The sequence below is a fragment of the Salvelinus fontinalis genome, chromosome 32, assembly GCF_029448725.1.
Source record: "Salvelinus fontinalis isolate EN_2023a chromosome 32, ASM2944872v1, whole genome shotgun sequence".
In the NCBI taxonomy this organism is placed as follows: Eukaryota; Metazoa; Chordata; class Actinopteri; order Salmoniformes; family Salmonidae; genus Salvelinus; species Salvelinus fontinalis.
In genome coordinates, this window is record NC_074696.1 from 43,281,107 (window position 1) to 43,295,388 (window position 14,282).

General features: G+C 42.3%; 2 protein-coding genes across 7 annotated transcripts in view; both read left to right on the top strand.

Annotated features, from left to right (window-relative positions):
- The first annotated feature begins 639 nt into the window (after positions 1-639).
- Positions 640-6,134, top strand: rnf115b (ring finger protein 115b). Of its 3 annotated transcripts, none has more exons than XM_055894781.1 (10): positions 644-1,004; positions 1,641-1,699; positions 1,966-2,026; positions 2,126-2,334; positions 3,629-3,697; positions 3,792-3,864; positions 3,970-4,063; positions 4,359-4,474; positions 4,789-4,912; positions 5,118-6,134. In XM_055894781.1, the coding sequence occupies exons 1-9, from the start codon at positions 930-932 to the stop codon at positions 4,903-4,905; spliced, it is 873 nt and encodes a 290-aa protein (XP_055750756.1). In that variant the 5' UTR covers positions 644-929; the 3' UTR covers positions 4,906-4,912; positions 5,118-6,134. The 3 variants fall into 3 exon arrangements, with proteins under 3 accessions (XP_055750757.1, XP_055750756.1, XP_055750755.1); XM_055894780.1 differs by having other exon boundaries at positions 645-1,004; positions 4,789-4,906; XM_055894782.1 differs by having other exon boundaries at positions 640-1,004; positions 2,135-2,334; positions 4,789-6,134.
- Positions 6,135-7,037: 903 nt separating this feature from the next.
- Positions 7,038-14,282, top strand: part of LOC129831407 (histone-lysine N-methyltransferase ASH1L-like) — a 49,718-nt gene continuing 42,473 nt past the window's right edge. For 2 of the 4 annotated variants that reach the window (XM_055894786.1, XM_055894787.1), the window contains exons 1-2: positions 7,038-8,283; positions 12,735-13,499. In XM_055894786.1, coding sequence (XP_055750761.1) covers positions 12,936-13,499 — 564 coding nt within the window. In that variant the 5' untranslated portion in view covers positions 7,038-8,283; positions 12,735-12,935. The remainder of the gene's footprint in view (positions 8,284-12,734; positions 13,500-14,282) is intronic. The other 2 variants (XM_055894784.1, XM_055894785.1) reach the window with 2 other exon arrangements.

The window sequence follows — 14,282 nt, forward strand, 5'->3', positions numbered from 1 at the left end:
TATAGACAGAGCGTGTTATTCAGCTTTGTACACAATGTACAGTTTCTGACAATGACCTCTTCACTGGACTGATTAAGATGTACTGTAGTCTTTCCTATAGACTCCTGGGGAAACTACATCCATGATGCAAGTCTTGCTATCCTTTTAGTCATCACTTTTGCATTATCTGTTATTACTGTTACTTATGTGTTTAATACTTTAAGGGCCAGTTTACCCGATGCCTAATCCTGGACTAAAAAGATAATCCTGGACTAAAAAGAATGCTCAATGGACAATCTCTCCATTGAAATAATTTTTTGGTCCATCACTCCTAGGCTTAAATCAGTGACGGTAAAACGATTTTTTTTTAGATTGCCAGAATATTCTGTTGTTTTGGATAGTCACCTTGTTGTAGCCTACAATTGCAGATTTTGCCTCAACTATTTATTTCTAGGTTCAGTCGTTTTGGTCATTTGCAATAGCTGAAATCGGTTGAGTTTACACAGTAAGGCACTAAATCTATTGAGCTATTTATTTGTTACATTAGTCGTATCGTGTACATTTTGACGGGGAATCCTAGCCCTATTACTCCAATTTCAACCAAGTGTTGCAATTTTAGATTATTGCAGCGGTCTACTAATCAATGTATTGTTTAGAAGATCGCTGCAATAATCTTAATTAAACAGCAGCGCTTGGTTGAAATTGGAGTAGTATGCATTTCTAACCTCAGCGAATTATGATTAGAGCAATATGAAATAACAATTTGTTCAATAGCAGATACATTATTTTAAAATCTGGAAAATATATTGAATATATGATTTTCTTATTTAAGTAAAAAGTAGCCTATAGCCTATGGGGGACTGACATGACCCTTTTGACAAGCGCCCTTACGCCTTCAGTTGGCTTGAGCTACCATACCGACGTCAGTGACTGACTATGCTACGGTGAAGATGGCGGAGGCAGCGGCGGCACAACACCGCTTTTTCTGTCACTGCTGTAAAGGTGAAATCGACCCTAAATTCCCAGTGAGTTGGTTCAAGTGCTTTTCTTACTTTCCCGTCCGGTTCTGGACCGACGTTTCTGTATCACAAGAAGGCCTAGCTAGCAACGCCTCCCGAAATACATGATAAGAAAATACAACATTTGTATCTGAAACTGAATGTGACTGATATACTGGAATATTTTCGTTATTAGAATAAGACTTTATAAGTGGTATTGCATGGAGAGCGCGCCGTTAGATTCATTGTTGCGAATAAATATGGTGATCCAAGTTTCAGGTTTGCGTCTTTGCCATATTTAGAGGCACTACTTTGTCGCCAAGCATGTGAGAAACATTATTGCCACGTTCATGTACTAGTGGGAACTAGGAAACTCGGAAAACGTACGACTTGGTAAGTGGTTTAACCAGTTAGCAAGTCGGAAATGTCCGAGTTTCCTAGTTCCGACTCGTATGTGAACGCGGCATATGCATGAAAAGAGGATGGGCGCTTTGGCAGGGTGTCTCTTGTCCGCACAACACTTGAGCGTTTGACGAGCAGATGATTTACATTTTATTTCTTTTTACATTTACATGAACGCGCATCTTTAAGTTAGTGGACAAGTATGTTCCTTTGTATTTTCATGTCATAATGATTTGAAAGATAAATGTTTTCCCTCTCAAGGAATTCACGTGCCCCAGGTGTGAGTCCGATTTCATTGAGGAGTTGACAGAAGACTACAGGTAAAATTGTAAAATATGTTACGTTTGTTTTGCATGCTGTTCTGCTTATAGTGGGCCTATACTGGAATTGCAATGCCATAACTGGAGTATTTTAGGTATATTATTATGTGGAGTTGCTGATACATCTGATATAATATACATTAGAAATATTCAATTATAACACGTTTAAATAAAATAATATTGTATTTGCATTTCTCTTAATGTGTTAATTTACAAAAATTCAAATAACTCTTAAGTTTGAGATTTATTTTGTCTTTGTCCTTCAGTCTCTTGGAGAACAGCAGCACTGCAGAGGCCAATGATGATGCAGGCACACTCTTTTCAGAGGTACCTATATGTTTTCCCAAGTTCTCTTGGTCTTTTTCTATCCTTTTCCTCATCTTCAACTTTAATTTGAATTTACTGGTCTGCTCTCCTTCCTCCGAGCTGTGGCAGCTGCTGTTTATGGAACGCTCTGCTCTTCTCTCGGACCCCTCCGCCTATGAGTCTGACCAGAGCCAACTACAGGCTGCCCCAGCCAGTGATGCAGTGGAGGACGAACTGGGAGGCACAGAGCCTTTGGAGCCTGAACCGGAACGCACCTCTCGCCCGCCTAGCCAGGGGAGGCGACAGTCCCGCGTGCCAGCAGTGGAGGGGTTAGTGGAGATGCCAATTGCCCATCACTGATCTTGATCTGTCTACAGTGTAACGTCATTACCTTTATCCACTCACTCTCTATTATGGTTTTGGCCCATGCTGCAAGGTCCAGGCAGGTATAGCTGATGGCTTTTATTTCAGATGGACCTAAAGCCACCTTTGTGGCAACGACCACTGCTTTTGCACAGTTATCTGCCTCTCCATGGCAGTTTTTAGGAAGCTGTTCTCACTCTACTCAAGAGCCTGTAGTGATATTGAGTCCTTGTACTGTTGTATAATAACATCACAAAACACCAATTCACAAATGGTGTTATATAATCAAAGTTGTCCAAAATTAAATATTTCCTTTCAGTTTATGACACACTATCATTTCACATATTAACAGCAATATACTGTATTTCAAACACTAATATACTATTTTGTCCTAAAATGTATTACACTGTAATAACATAAGGGGATCCCAAACTTTTTTGGCCCACAACCCCATTTCGATATCTGAAAATTCTCACAACCCCAATCGTGAAAAAAACAAAATGTAATTCAACAACCAATGTTTTTTAATGTGGGGCTATGACAGTCAATTGCAAATTAGTCTGACATAATGTATCTTATCTCGCCACCACTAATTAGATGGGTGTGCTTGATGCATGTCGACAGTGTGCACCTCATCTCTGCAGTCACATCCAACCTGGATCGATATTTGGCTTTAATGCAGACGAGAGCACTGAATCCAGCTTCACACAGATATGAGCTCGCGAAGGGTACCACGAGATTTATGGTGCTTTTAACACAACTGGAAACTCTGAAAAATACGAGGTCAAATCATGACGTCAGTGATTTTCAGGTTGGAAAGTCTGAGCTCTAGAAAGAGACCAGTTCCTGAGTTGGAAGTCCGAGTTGGATGAGTGTTCAAAATAATTTCCCGTCGGAGCTCGTTTTTTCCCCCATTTCCCAATTGTCTTGAATGCTCGGATGTAGTAGATTTCCCAATTGTTTTGTGCACGGCATTAATGCTCAGAGGGAGATGGCAGGGTATTCCCTTTTAAGTCGAATCCCCGAGCTGACGAGGTAAAAATCTGTCATTCTGCCCCTGTACAAGGCAGTTAAAAAACATCATTCCCCTTTGACATTATGGGGTTTTGTGTGTAGGCTAGTGACACAAAATCTCAATTTCATCAAATTTAAATGTTTAGGCTGTAACACAAATTGTGGAAAAAAAGTCAATAGGTGTGAATGCTTTCTAAAGGCACTGTAGGTGCAAAAAAGATTGAATCTCTTTGCCCTTTTCTACAGTATTGTGCAGCAGTTTTTGGCTGGTCTGTTTGCCAACAATGGAAATCCAGGCGTCGCACCAGCTGCACTGTAAATAAGTATTTTCTTTACCTCATTTTTTTTTTTTCATTACTTGGACTCTTAAGTAATTCTAAACATCTCTCTCTCTCGCTCTCACTCTCAGGTCTGGCATGTTCCATTCAAATCCAGGGGACTATGCCTGGGGTCAGGGAGGTCTAGACGCAGTTATCACAGAGGTCAGTGATGTCACCAGGCACAAAATCTTAGATTGCGACTCAGCGTGCTGGCATGATTAAAGCCATCTCTGTTTCTTCATTTCTCAATTCCCTCCACTCCTCTAGTTGTTAGGTCAGTTTGAGAGCACAGGTCCACCTCCTGCAGAGAAGGAGATGATCTCATCCCTCCCCACAGTCAACATCTCTCAAGAACAGACAGGTGGGTTCCAACCAAGCCGCAACAACAAACCCATAGGCTACCAGTTACAGCATCTATGGGAGAAGGGTATCTTGCTCAGTAGTAGTGTGCGGTATACCACCTGTCAAATAGATTCTCAAGTTTGTGACAATATTTTGTTGCATTCTGAAAAAGAATAGGTAATGGCTTATTTGTTTTTTTCCGAAAGGTGGTCTTTACCCAGATCAGGCACCAATGCGGGCACTACTAGTCAATGTTCTCTGACTTTATTCTAAAATGTACACAATGAATGAACCCCCCCGTACTTCTTCCTCAGACAGCAGACTGGAGTGTCCAGTATGTAGGGAGGAGTACTCCGTGGGAGAGTCTGTCAAACAGCTGCCCTGCCTCCATTATTTCCACAGTGACTGCATAGTGCCATGGCTCAAACTGGTAAGCAGGGGGAGTGTTGGCTGGCAGTCAATAGGGGTTACAACACCACTATTTAGTTTGCCATGGAAGGTAGGTTAGTTCTTTTAATTGGGGTCACATATCTTGACGTGAGGTAGGGTATTTGGTTATATTGCTCTGGATGTAACTTTGTGCCACACACAGGGGCGGTTTCCCAGACACAGATTAAGCCTAATCCTGGACTAAAATGCAAGATCAATAGAAAATTGCCATTGAAAGCACTTGTTAGTCCAGTACTAGGCTTAATCTGTTAAGCATGTTTTTCCAAGTCTCATGTTTGTGTATATCTCCCACAGCACGATACCTGTCCTGTGTGTCGTAAAAGTCTTGACGGCGTCGACCAGAGCATCCAGCCCCCACCAGAGCCCCCCTCCATCAGGACGGACCCTCAGGAGGAGAGACGGGCTATTTGAGGTTTAGGTCTCCCTCTCTTTTACCTCTCTGGCATCTCTTCTTCCCTTTTTTTCTCCTGAACGAGGCTCACCTCTCCTCATACCTCGTCATCCATCGCTCCTTCTTTGACCACGCATTTATTGAAGAGACAGATTTCAATTCAACTGTGCCTCTTTGTCAAAATTATACTTGCTTCGAAAAATCACCTCACTCACAATGCTTTCACCCACAGATCACTATACATTTCCTGGGGAACTTTGATTGAGGTGAGAAAGATCCAATATGCCTGCAATATAACCTCACCTGCAAATGGTTCCAACTGTTTTCTGACAAATTGTTATGGATTCAATTTGTCCCTTCGTAGAGGCAATTCACCGGTTCTGATTGGCTTTCATTTTTTATTAAAAACAAATGAACTGACATCATTGATCCATAGGGACGTGACAAATGTGTTGAACTTAGGAGAGTTTGTGAAAATCCTGAAAGGTGAGCTGAACTCACTCTCTTGCATTGTTGATCTGGGTAAGAGAATTTCCCTACTCTGTTCTCTCTGACCTCTTTGGTTGCATCGCAATAATCTCTGCTTTCTCCTGAATGGTGCACTTGTTTACTTCATGGATTTGAAAGGAAATTACTGGTATATGGAAACTCCTAGGCCATGCCTATACCAATCCAAAGCTTTTAGATTTGTGGAGAGTAGTGAACGAATGCAAACTTCGGGAGGAAGGAGAGGTTATTGGGAATGTAACCACGGAGAATCTCAATTGCATACTTGCGTCCTCTCTACTTCTCAAAATCCATTGGAGGAGAGGATCAGAGGGGCGGGATCTTAGGCTTTCTCTTACAATGGGTTTTGAGAAGGAGGCGAGGAGTATGCAATTGAAACTCTCCCCCGTCTCCCACTTCCTCTTATTCGTTAATAATGTCCACCTCTCTTTATGTCCCCTATTAAAGCCTAATGCTGTGTTCTTCACACTATCCACTTCCTTCCTGTTATAATATTATGCACTTTCCTAATGCATTAGTCTTTTACCTATTTCTATCATTTTATTTTGAATGATAAGTACAAGTCACAGCAAAAAAAAACATGTTTTTAATATTGAATATATTATGATTTGCCTACATATGTATTGGTATGTATATATGTATAGGTGTGTATATACATGTAAATGTTTGTTAACAAATACATCTGCTTGGCAATGAGGTGATCAGATTGAATACAATAATAAAACATTGTCAAATTCATAAAGGAGGGAAAAGCAGCTTCATTGAATGACAACATGTCCAATTGAGCACCTTGTCGCAGTGTATGTCCCAAATGGCAACCTATTCCCTTCAACAGTGCACTACTTTTGACCAAGATCCATATAGGGAATATGATGCCATTTGAGACACACACCCAGACTCTCAAGTAGATCATTTTGGAAAAACCCTGCATCCTTGGCCATTTGATATTCTGCCAACTTTCTGCTCATATTCTTATTTAAAGACATACTGTACATTCAATAGACAGGTTAGATTTGCCCAATACTCATAAGGCTATCTACCGTTCTCGCCTATTTTAAGACAATGACCAATGATATGCAAGAGTTTGCATGATATAACTAAATTGACGAATTCAATTGGAGTTACAAACGTTGACTGAATTTTAAACAAAGGCGATTGTATTATAATTCTAAACAGACAGAATTTTATTATGCATTATCCATTATGCATAATAATAGGCTATTACACAGAGAGCATGAAAGTTGAATCTCTTCTGCCAGTTCATGTAGTGCTACGCCGTTGTTGCAGCAGTATTTCATTTCACTTCCAGTATCAAAAGACAACAATAAGCTAATAATAGGGCATTTTGTGTAACACCTACTGAAGAAAGTGTCCAGTAGCCTACCATACAACATCTGCCTCCTCCCCCCGGGTTCCCACTAGATAACATGGGCACAAAGTCAAAATGGTCTGTGTTGTAAAAATTCACGAAAAAAAACTATTATATTTTTGGTATACATTTAAGGTTAGGTTTAGAAGTGTGGTTAAGGTTATGTTTAAATTCAGATTTTAAGAATATAAATTGTAGAAATTTATATTTATAGGCGGAGTTTATGACCGTGGCTGTCTTAACTAGTGATTACCCCCCCCCCCCCCCCCTCCCCTCCCCTCGTGTGACTGAGAATGCCCGTGTTGAACTGACAGAGACGATACGGGCTTAGCAGACATGGAGGCCCGATTAATGACTGAGGCCCATTACGACACGTCTCGGCTCAGCTAACGTTGTCTTGGAGAGGAGTCCATTCTTGTTTGGAGATATCAAGGATACCAATTGCTGTGAGGAAAAAAAACAGGGCGAGGGACAAGAAATAGAGAGAGATCCATTTCGGGGCTCTGTTGATTCAACGCAGCCGCCATTTTGTTGACAGTTCGTCTTTTTTAAATAACGCTGGATCTATTTTATTTAAATATCTGCTTCCTTAAATGTTGCTATTGCTTTTGTCTCTACTCCTTCGATAGAAGAGTATTCTAAGGCATGTCTGAACTAGCTGACTCGCTAGCTTGCCTGCTAAATAATATTGCATCGTTAGCCGTCATAGTTTAGCTTTAGCTACAAAGATAGCACGAGTCGCTACTCAAAAATTACAGGTTATTCCGTTATTTGGTTTAGTTTGTATTAGCATATTTGTGAACATTATGCAAATAAACGCAGACTATCAAATTATGTAAAGCTGTCAGATGGATACATTTCCCACAACTACGGCCACGTTGTGGAAATGTAAGTTATCCCAGCAAGGCAGCACAGATGATGGCTTGCTAGCGAACACCATTGATACATTGTAGCATAGGTTGTTATTGGACGACCCATATAGCTTGTTACAAAATAAACACTGTCCTCCTATGAGTTAATACATTGTAAATAGTCGCTACTGCACCGGCGATATTTTGTTGCCTCGTTCCAAAAATGGTCATTCTAGAATTGGCAACAATGTAATAATTTACTTCCCTTTGGCGTCTGTCTAACTTTCTGTATTTTTTGTTATATTTCTCTCGTTAGCAATATTATCGTGTTAGGACGTCGGTTGGGGTCACTGCTAAACTATAACGTTAACTAGAATATGAATGAGCAGTTTAGCTATAGCTGACCACTTTGCTTATTACAGCAGTTCTATTATCAAGTCAAATAGTCAGTTGATGCAAAATAGTTCTAAATTGGTAAATTTTTGGGACATGTCAGGATTCGTAATTGATCTCCCAAAATCGGAATGGATGTATAATTTTGATATTTCTCTAATCTTTGGGTTTTTGGCAAATCAGCAGTGGGGCATATACTGTGGCGACCATGTTGATACCCACGAAGGGGGGATTTCGATCCAGATAATGTGAACACAGTTTTTGGGACTCCTACGGAGGTGAGTGGATGCATAATCTGAAAGATATACGTACTATTGTAGTTGTTGATATTGTCAATCTTTTATTATGAACTATGTACTTTGATGGATATCTCTTGTGCTCACAATGCCCTGCACCCGTCATTACAATGCATGACGATCAAACGTTCTCGCATGAGGTGATTTGATATTGTAAAGCGATGTTCTTCTTCAGCGCCAAACCAGTTTCTACATACACTACATGACCAAAAGTACATGGACACCTGTTCGTCGAACATCTCATTTGAAAATCATGGGCGTTAATATGGAGTTGATTCCCATTTTTGCTGCTATAACAGCCTTCACTCTTCTGGGAAGGCTTTCCGCTAGATTTTGGGTCATTGCTGCTGGGACTTGATTTTATTCAGCCACAAGAGCATTAGTGAGGTTGGGCACTGATGGTTGGGCGATTAGGCCTGGCTCGCAGTTGGTGTTCCAATTCATCCCAAAGGTGTTCGATGGGGTTGAGGTCAGGGCTCTGTGCAGGCCAGTCAAGTTCTTCCACACCGATCTTGACAAAGTATTTCTGTATGGATCTCGCTTTGTGCATGGGGGCATTGTCATGCTGAAACAGGAAAAGGCTTTCCCCCAAACTGTTGCCACAGTTGGAAGCACAGAATCCTCTAAAGTCATTGTATGCTGTAGCGTTAAGATACACCTTCACTGGAACTAAGGGGCCTAGCCCTCCACCAAACTTGACAGTTGGCACTATACATTCGGGCAGGTAGCTTTCTCCTGGTATCTGCCAAACCCAGATTCGTCCATCGGACTGCCAGATGGTGAAGCGTGATTCATCACTCCAGAGAACACGTTTCCACTGATCCAGAGTCCAATAGCAGTTAGCTTTACACTACTCTAGCCGACGCTTGGCATTGCGTATGGGGATTTTAGGCGTGTGCAGCTGTTCGACCATGAAAACCTATTTCATGATGCTCCTGAAGTTTAGTTATTGTGCTGATGTTGCTTCCAGAGGCAGTTTGGAACTCCGTAGTGAGTGTTGAAACCGAGGACAGATTATTTTTTACACGCTATGCGCTTGTGTGTCCTACCACTTCGTGGCTGAGCTGTTGTTGCTCTTTGACATTTCCTCTTCACAATAACAGCACTTACAGTTGACCGGGGCAGCTCTAGCAGAGCAGATATTTGACCGACTGACTTGTTGGAAAGGTGGCATCCTATGCCACGTTGAAAGCCACGTTGAAAGTCACTGATCTCTTCAGTAAGGCCATTCTACTGCGAATGTTTGACTATGGAAATTGCATGGCTGTGCTCAATTTTATACACCTGTCCGCAACTGTTGTGGCTAAAATAACCAAATCCACTAATTTGATGGGGTGTCGACATACTTTTGTATGTATGTATGTATATATATATATATATAGTGTATGTGAAAACGGTGGGAATCTATTGTCTGTGTTTAAAGACAAGGTAAAAATAAAATGCTTCTCTTACATCACAGGCTTGAATTAAAAGTGGAGATTTTCAAAACCTGCAACTAGTTGGTAGCCCAAGGGACTGTATTTTCTTGCTCCCCATGTCACTGCAAATCTGTGTTTGCACTGTTTTTAAAAGGTGTAAACTTTTGATGTCATCGGCTAGAAGTTTTTAACTTGATATCTTTTGCTACAAAATATAGAAATGTGCCGTTGACATATGTTTACACTGGTATTGTGCTGGCGATAAAGAAATGAGGTTGATAAGTGGTTGTTGCCCTATAAGTTAGGACAATACAGCTGTTTGGGACCTGATTTATCATGGTTCTTGAGACAAATCAGAAACTGTAGCTTATTTAGTATTGTCACGTCAATCAGTAGTTGTTGCGTTTGTTGTGAGTTTAGGAAGTAAGCAGTCTAGCTACAACACATGGGTAAAGATCGAATCACCTGCGGTTGTGGTTGAGGCTTTGGTCTCTTAACGTTTTATATATATATATATATGTACATTTTTTTAATTGAACCTTTTATTAAACTAGACAAGTCAGTTAAAAAAAAATCTTATTTTTCAATGACTGCCTACACCGGCCAAACACGTACAACGCTGGGCCTATCGTGCGCTGCCCATTGGGACTCCCAATCATGGCCGGTTGTGAAACAGCTTGGAATTGAACCAGAGTGTCTGTACTGGCGCCTCTATCACTGAGATGCAGCGCCTTAGTCTGTTGCGCCCCTCGGGAGCCCCTGAGTCAGTTATAACTGAGACTAATAACAGTTTGAAAAGATTTACAATAATTGAGTCAGCGGCCTATGATGGTTTCATAATGAAAACATTTTAAGATCGGTCCTCCTATCCTGAGCATGCTGTTGAGGCTGCTTTAAGTACTACTCTATTGGGAAATCAGAAGTTAGGAACAACGTGTGCAAAACTTAAACGATTATTTGATCTCCAACTTCTCCTTTTTTTTTAGTCGTATTATTCCCCACATGATTTTACCAAACCTCTATGTACATATGACATTGGCTCTTCATTGAAATGTAACCTAATAGAAATAATGTGACATTTCCTTCTGAAACATCAGGAGTATTCTCTCTGAATGTTAATTGTATCTCTTGAGTAGTAGGCTAACGCATTATTTCACTGTCCTGAGAATAACTGTCCCACTGACTTGAGAATGAGTGTCGGGGCGGACGAGGACTCTTTAGAGCTGCTCTCCATCAGCTTTTTTGATATATTGAGATGTAGCCCTGATATGCAGGAAGAAAAAATTGTACAATCTTTGGTCAGTTTGTTTGGAAATATTGAACTAGGTAATTGGCATAGTGTCATTCTGTTCAAGCAGAACACCTTTTTAGACTGGGAGAGATGTTTTGACTCAATGTAATGCTTAACTCTAGTCTTGTGTCAGTAGCCATTTACATCCCTTGCTACTACAGCCAATTACTTTTGGCATACCAGCACTCAGATCAGGCACTCGGATCAGCGGAAGCTACACAATGAATTTGCACACACACTAACGCTTTAAGCAGTGAGTATAGAATAAATAGGGGAATGATTGTCACAGAGTGAAGCAAGGACATGGGGAAAGGAGAGAGAGAGAGAAGGGTGGGGGGAAAGAAATGTGTTTTCAATTAGTAGAAAACCAATGACTAGTTTGTCCTCTGTTCCTAGAGCTTTCCAAGTGAGTAAAAGAGAGGCGAGGGATGGAAAGGGAGAGGGAAGGTAGAAAGAAGAGAGTGGGGCAGAAAGGAGGGAGGTGTGATTTGAGTGTGGTATGTGTAACGGGGGGAGCATGGTGGAAGTTAGAGGCGAAGTGGAGTGAGTAATTGAAGTTTACATGGAGAAGTGGGCGTAGGGAAGCACAGGCCAGACTCCCAAGTTCTGTCCCACAGTTGTGATTCTGCAGAAAAAGCTTGCCTCCCCCAAGCCCTAGAAGCTACAAAAAAAACAATCCAGAACAAGTATTCTCTCAAGCTTCCGAACATTGTTGATTTTAGCACTCTGAATGCTTTATCGGATGACTTGGATGACTTTCCTTAGGCACGCTCTGGCTCCACTAAATGAATCTGTTAGTGCTTTCTGCCACAGTAGGGCAGGCACAGAGAAACCGTCAGCATGCTCCTCTCTCTCTCTCATTGGCTGCTCCGGAGTGGCTGGGAACAGCGGCTGGATCCTCTGTCCCCCAGAGGGCCCAATGTGCTGAGGTCACAGTTCTGAATCGCCTCCAAATGACTTCACCCGGAGAAAGCACCTGCTTTGGGCGAGCCCGCATTAAATCATTCAGTGGCGTAGGGAGCCGGAGCGGACCATTTCTTTCATACGAACACGTCCGTCCTTCGAGAACACAATTAGGAACCTTGCTGCAGCGCTAAGCTCAGAGCAATCTGAGAGACATTTTCACAGAAACTAATGAGAGATCCACGAGGGGTTGGTTCATTTAGCAGCTTATCACAAATCACCTGGGTGCTGTGGTCTGTAGCATGATGCACTACAGTAGCCATAATGCTCTGTAACCATATCTGAGGGTCAGAGCTCAGAGTGCTGGTCTAGGATCAGGTTCCCACTGTTGACGTATTCTTATTCGTTGTGATCTAAAAGGCATAACTGACCCTAAACCAGTACTCTTACTCAGACACTTAATAGTGACATTATAGACCCTGTATAGACCCTGTACCTTATTGAGTCCTTGAGCATCAGAACTACACCTCTTGTCATACACACCCAGCTGTGTAAATAGGTCACAGATTGAGGGAAGCCGTAAGGACGAACACATCACAAAAAGTCAGAGGGAAGAAGGAAAACCGCTAAGCAAATAGATGTTACAAGTATTTCACCTCGTCTCCTCGCTCATTTACTATGCTAAAGGATGCCTCGCAGTGATTAGTAAAGTCAGTGTTTTTGTTCAGTTGACTGACTAATATCAAACCTTTGTATTTTCTCTTTGCTATTCCCCACCTTGTTCTACCCCCTCACATCTCTACCTGTAATTCTCTCTACAGCTTGAAGGACGGAGAAAGAGGGCTTGGCAGCCAGGAAGGGAGAAAAGACAGAGCAAGGATTGCTTTTTAGCTTCCCCAATATCCCCATCCCCCTTCACCCCTATCCCGTCTCTTCCTGGACCGCTGCCTTTTCCTAGAAGCTGTACCTGCTGTCCAAAACATCCCTCCCTGGTTAGTCACCCCTCACCCCCTAAATATCTGATGGATCTGAGGACTCAGGGCGGGCCTGCTACTCCACCCCCCCTCCCAATCACTGCTCCCCAAGAGGAGCGAGAGAAGGAACGAGGGGGTGGGAAGAAAGACGAGGAGGAGAAGGAGAAAGAGGGGTCGCAGAAAGACTCTTCTTCAGCTGCAGGTGGAGAGGGCTCCGGTGACCAGCAGCAGTCACCCCAGTTTTCTGTCAAAGAGACTAGCCTCCATGAGGGCAACGTCAAACTCAAGATTGGCCTGCAGGCCAAACGCATGAAGAAGCCACCCAAGATCCTGGAGAACTACGTGTGTCGGCCGGCTTTCAGGGCCACTGTGAGACCCAGCGGGCGCGGTGGTGGCCGCGGGAGCCGCGGAGGAGTCGGAGCAGGCGACGGGGTCAACCAGACCCAGAGCCCAACACATGGCAGGGAGAGAGAGCAGAGTCTTGGCAATAAACGACCGACCCCACCGTCTTCATCTCCCTCTGCTGTTGCTGCCCCCACTCCTCCTCCACCTGTTTCTTCGCCTTCCACCACTTCACCCAGTCGAGTGAATGGGAGTACTCCAGCTAAATGGGTGAGCATGGCAAGCATGTATTAGGGTAGGACTTTGATCGAGAAACCATATCCCTGTCAAACAAGATATCCTAACTAAAGAGGCTGTTAGGAATTCCACAAGACCTGTCTGGCTTTGGACTGTGCCAAAAAGAGCCAAAGCAATACTGTCAGCCAGTTCACTAATTTCTCTTCTAGCATTGTTTCGCTGGTTTGAATTGAGAAGTTATACTTGTAAAGCTGATTCTTTTACTTCATATTTTGAACAATCATCTGTTTCTTTGTCTGTATTCTCTTTGTGTCCCACTCTGGCTTGTCTCCAATCATTCCCTGCTTCTCAACTCCTTCCTCTCTCTCCTCTGTCCCAGTCTGATCCTAATAAGTGTTATTGAGTCTAGAGGATCTTTTCCTCGAGGCAGAACTGGGAAGCAGTATTGGACACACAATCCCATCAATGAACTGCAATTTACATAGGACTAAACAAAACCTGATTGGATTCCATCTACACCGTCTAGGTTGACTTATTGACAGGGTTGTGCTTTAAGCCTGCTTTATGTGGTTGTCAAATGCTTCTTTCAGAGCTTCATTTTCTTCTAATAGGTTTTCTACTCTAGGTAATTACCAGAAAGCATTGCCTGGGTTTGGATACGTATCAGAAGATTACAAATGTCAAAATAGTTATCCTAGAAAATAGATTATTTTGTGTAACACGACCATACCTTTCTAGGAGCTATCTTTCTGGTAGGCCTTATCATTCTGCAATCAATGGTTTTTAGATTTTAATATTTGTATCGTATCCTCTTCA

Bases quoted from the DNA above. Each gene is read 5' to 3' on its own strand.
- rnf115b (XM_055894781.1), top strand. From the start codon at position 930: ATGGCGGAGGCAGCGGCGGCACAACACCGCTTTTTCTGTCACTGCTGT. The intron at 2,027-2,125 runs GTACCTATATGT...CCTTCCTCCGAG, and splicing joins CAGGCACACTCTTTTCAGAG to CTGTGGCAGCTGCTGTTTAT. The intron at 2,335-3,628 runs GTTAGTGGAGAT...CCTTTTCTACAG, and splicing joins CGCGTGCCAGCAGTGGAGGG to TATTGTGCAGCAGTTTTTGG.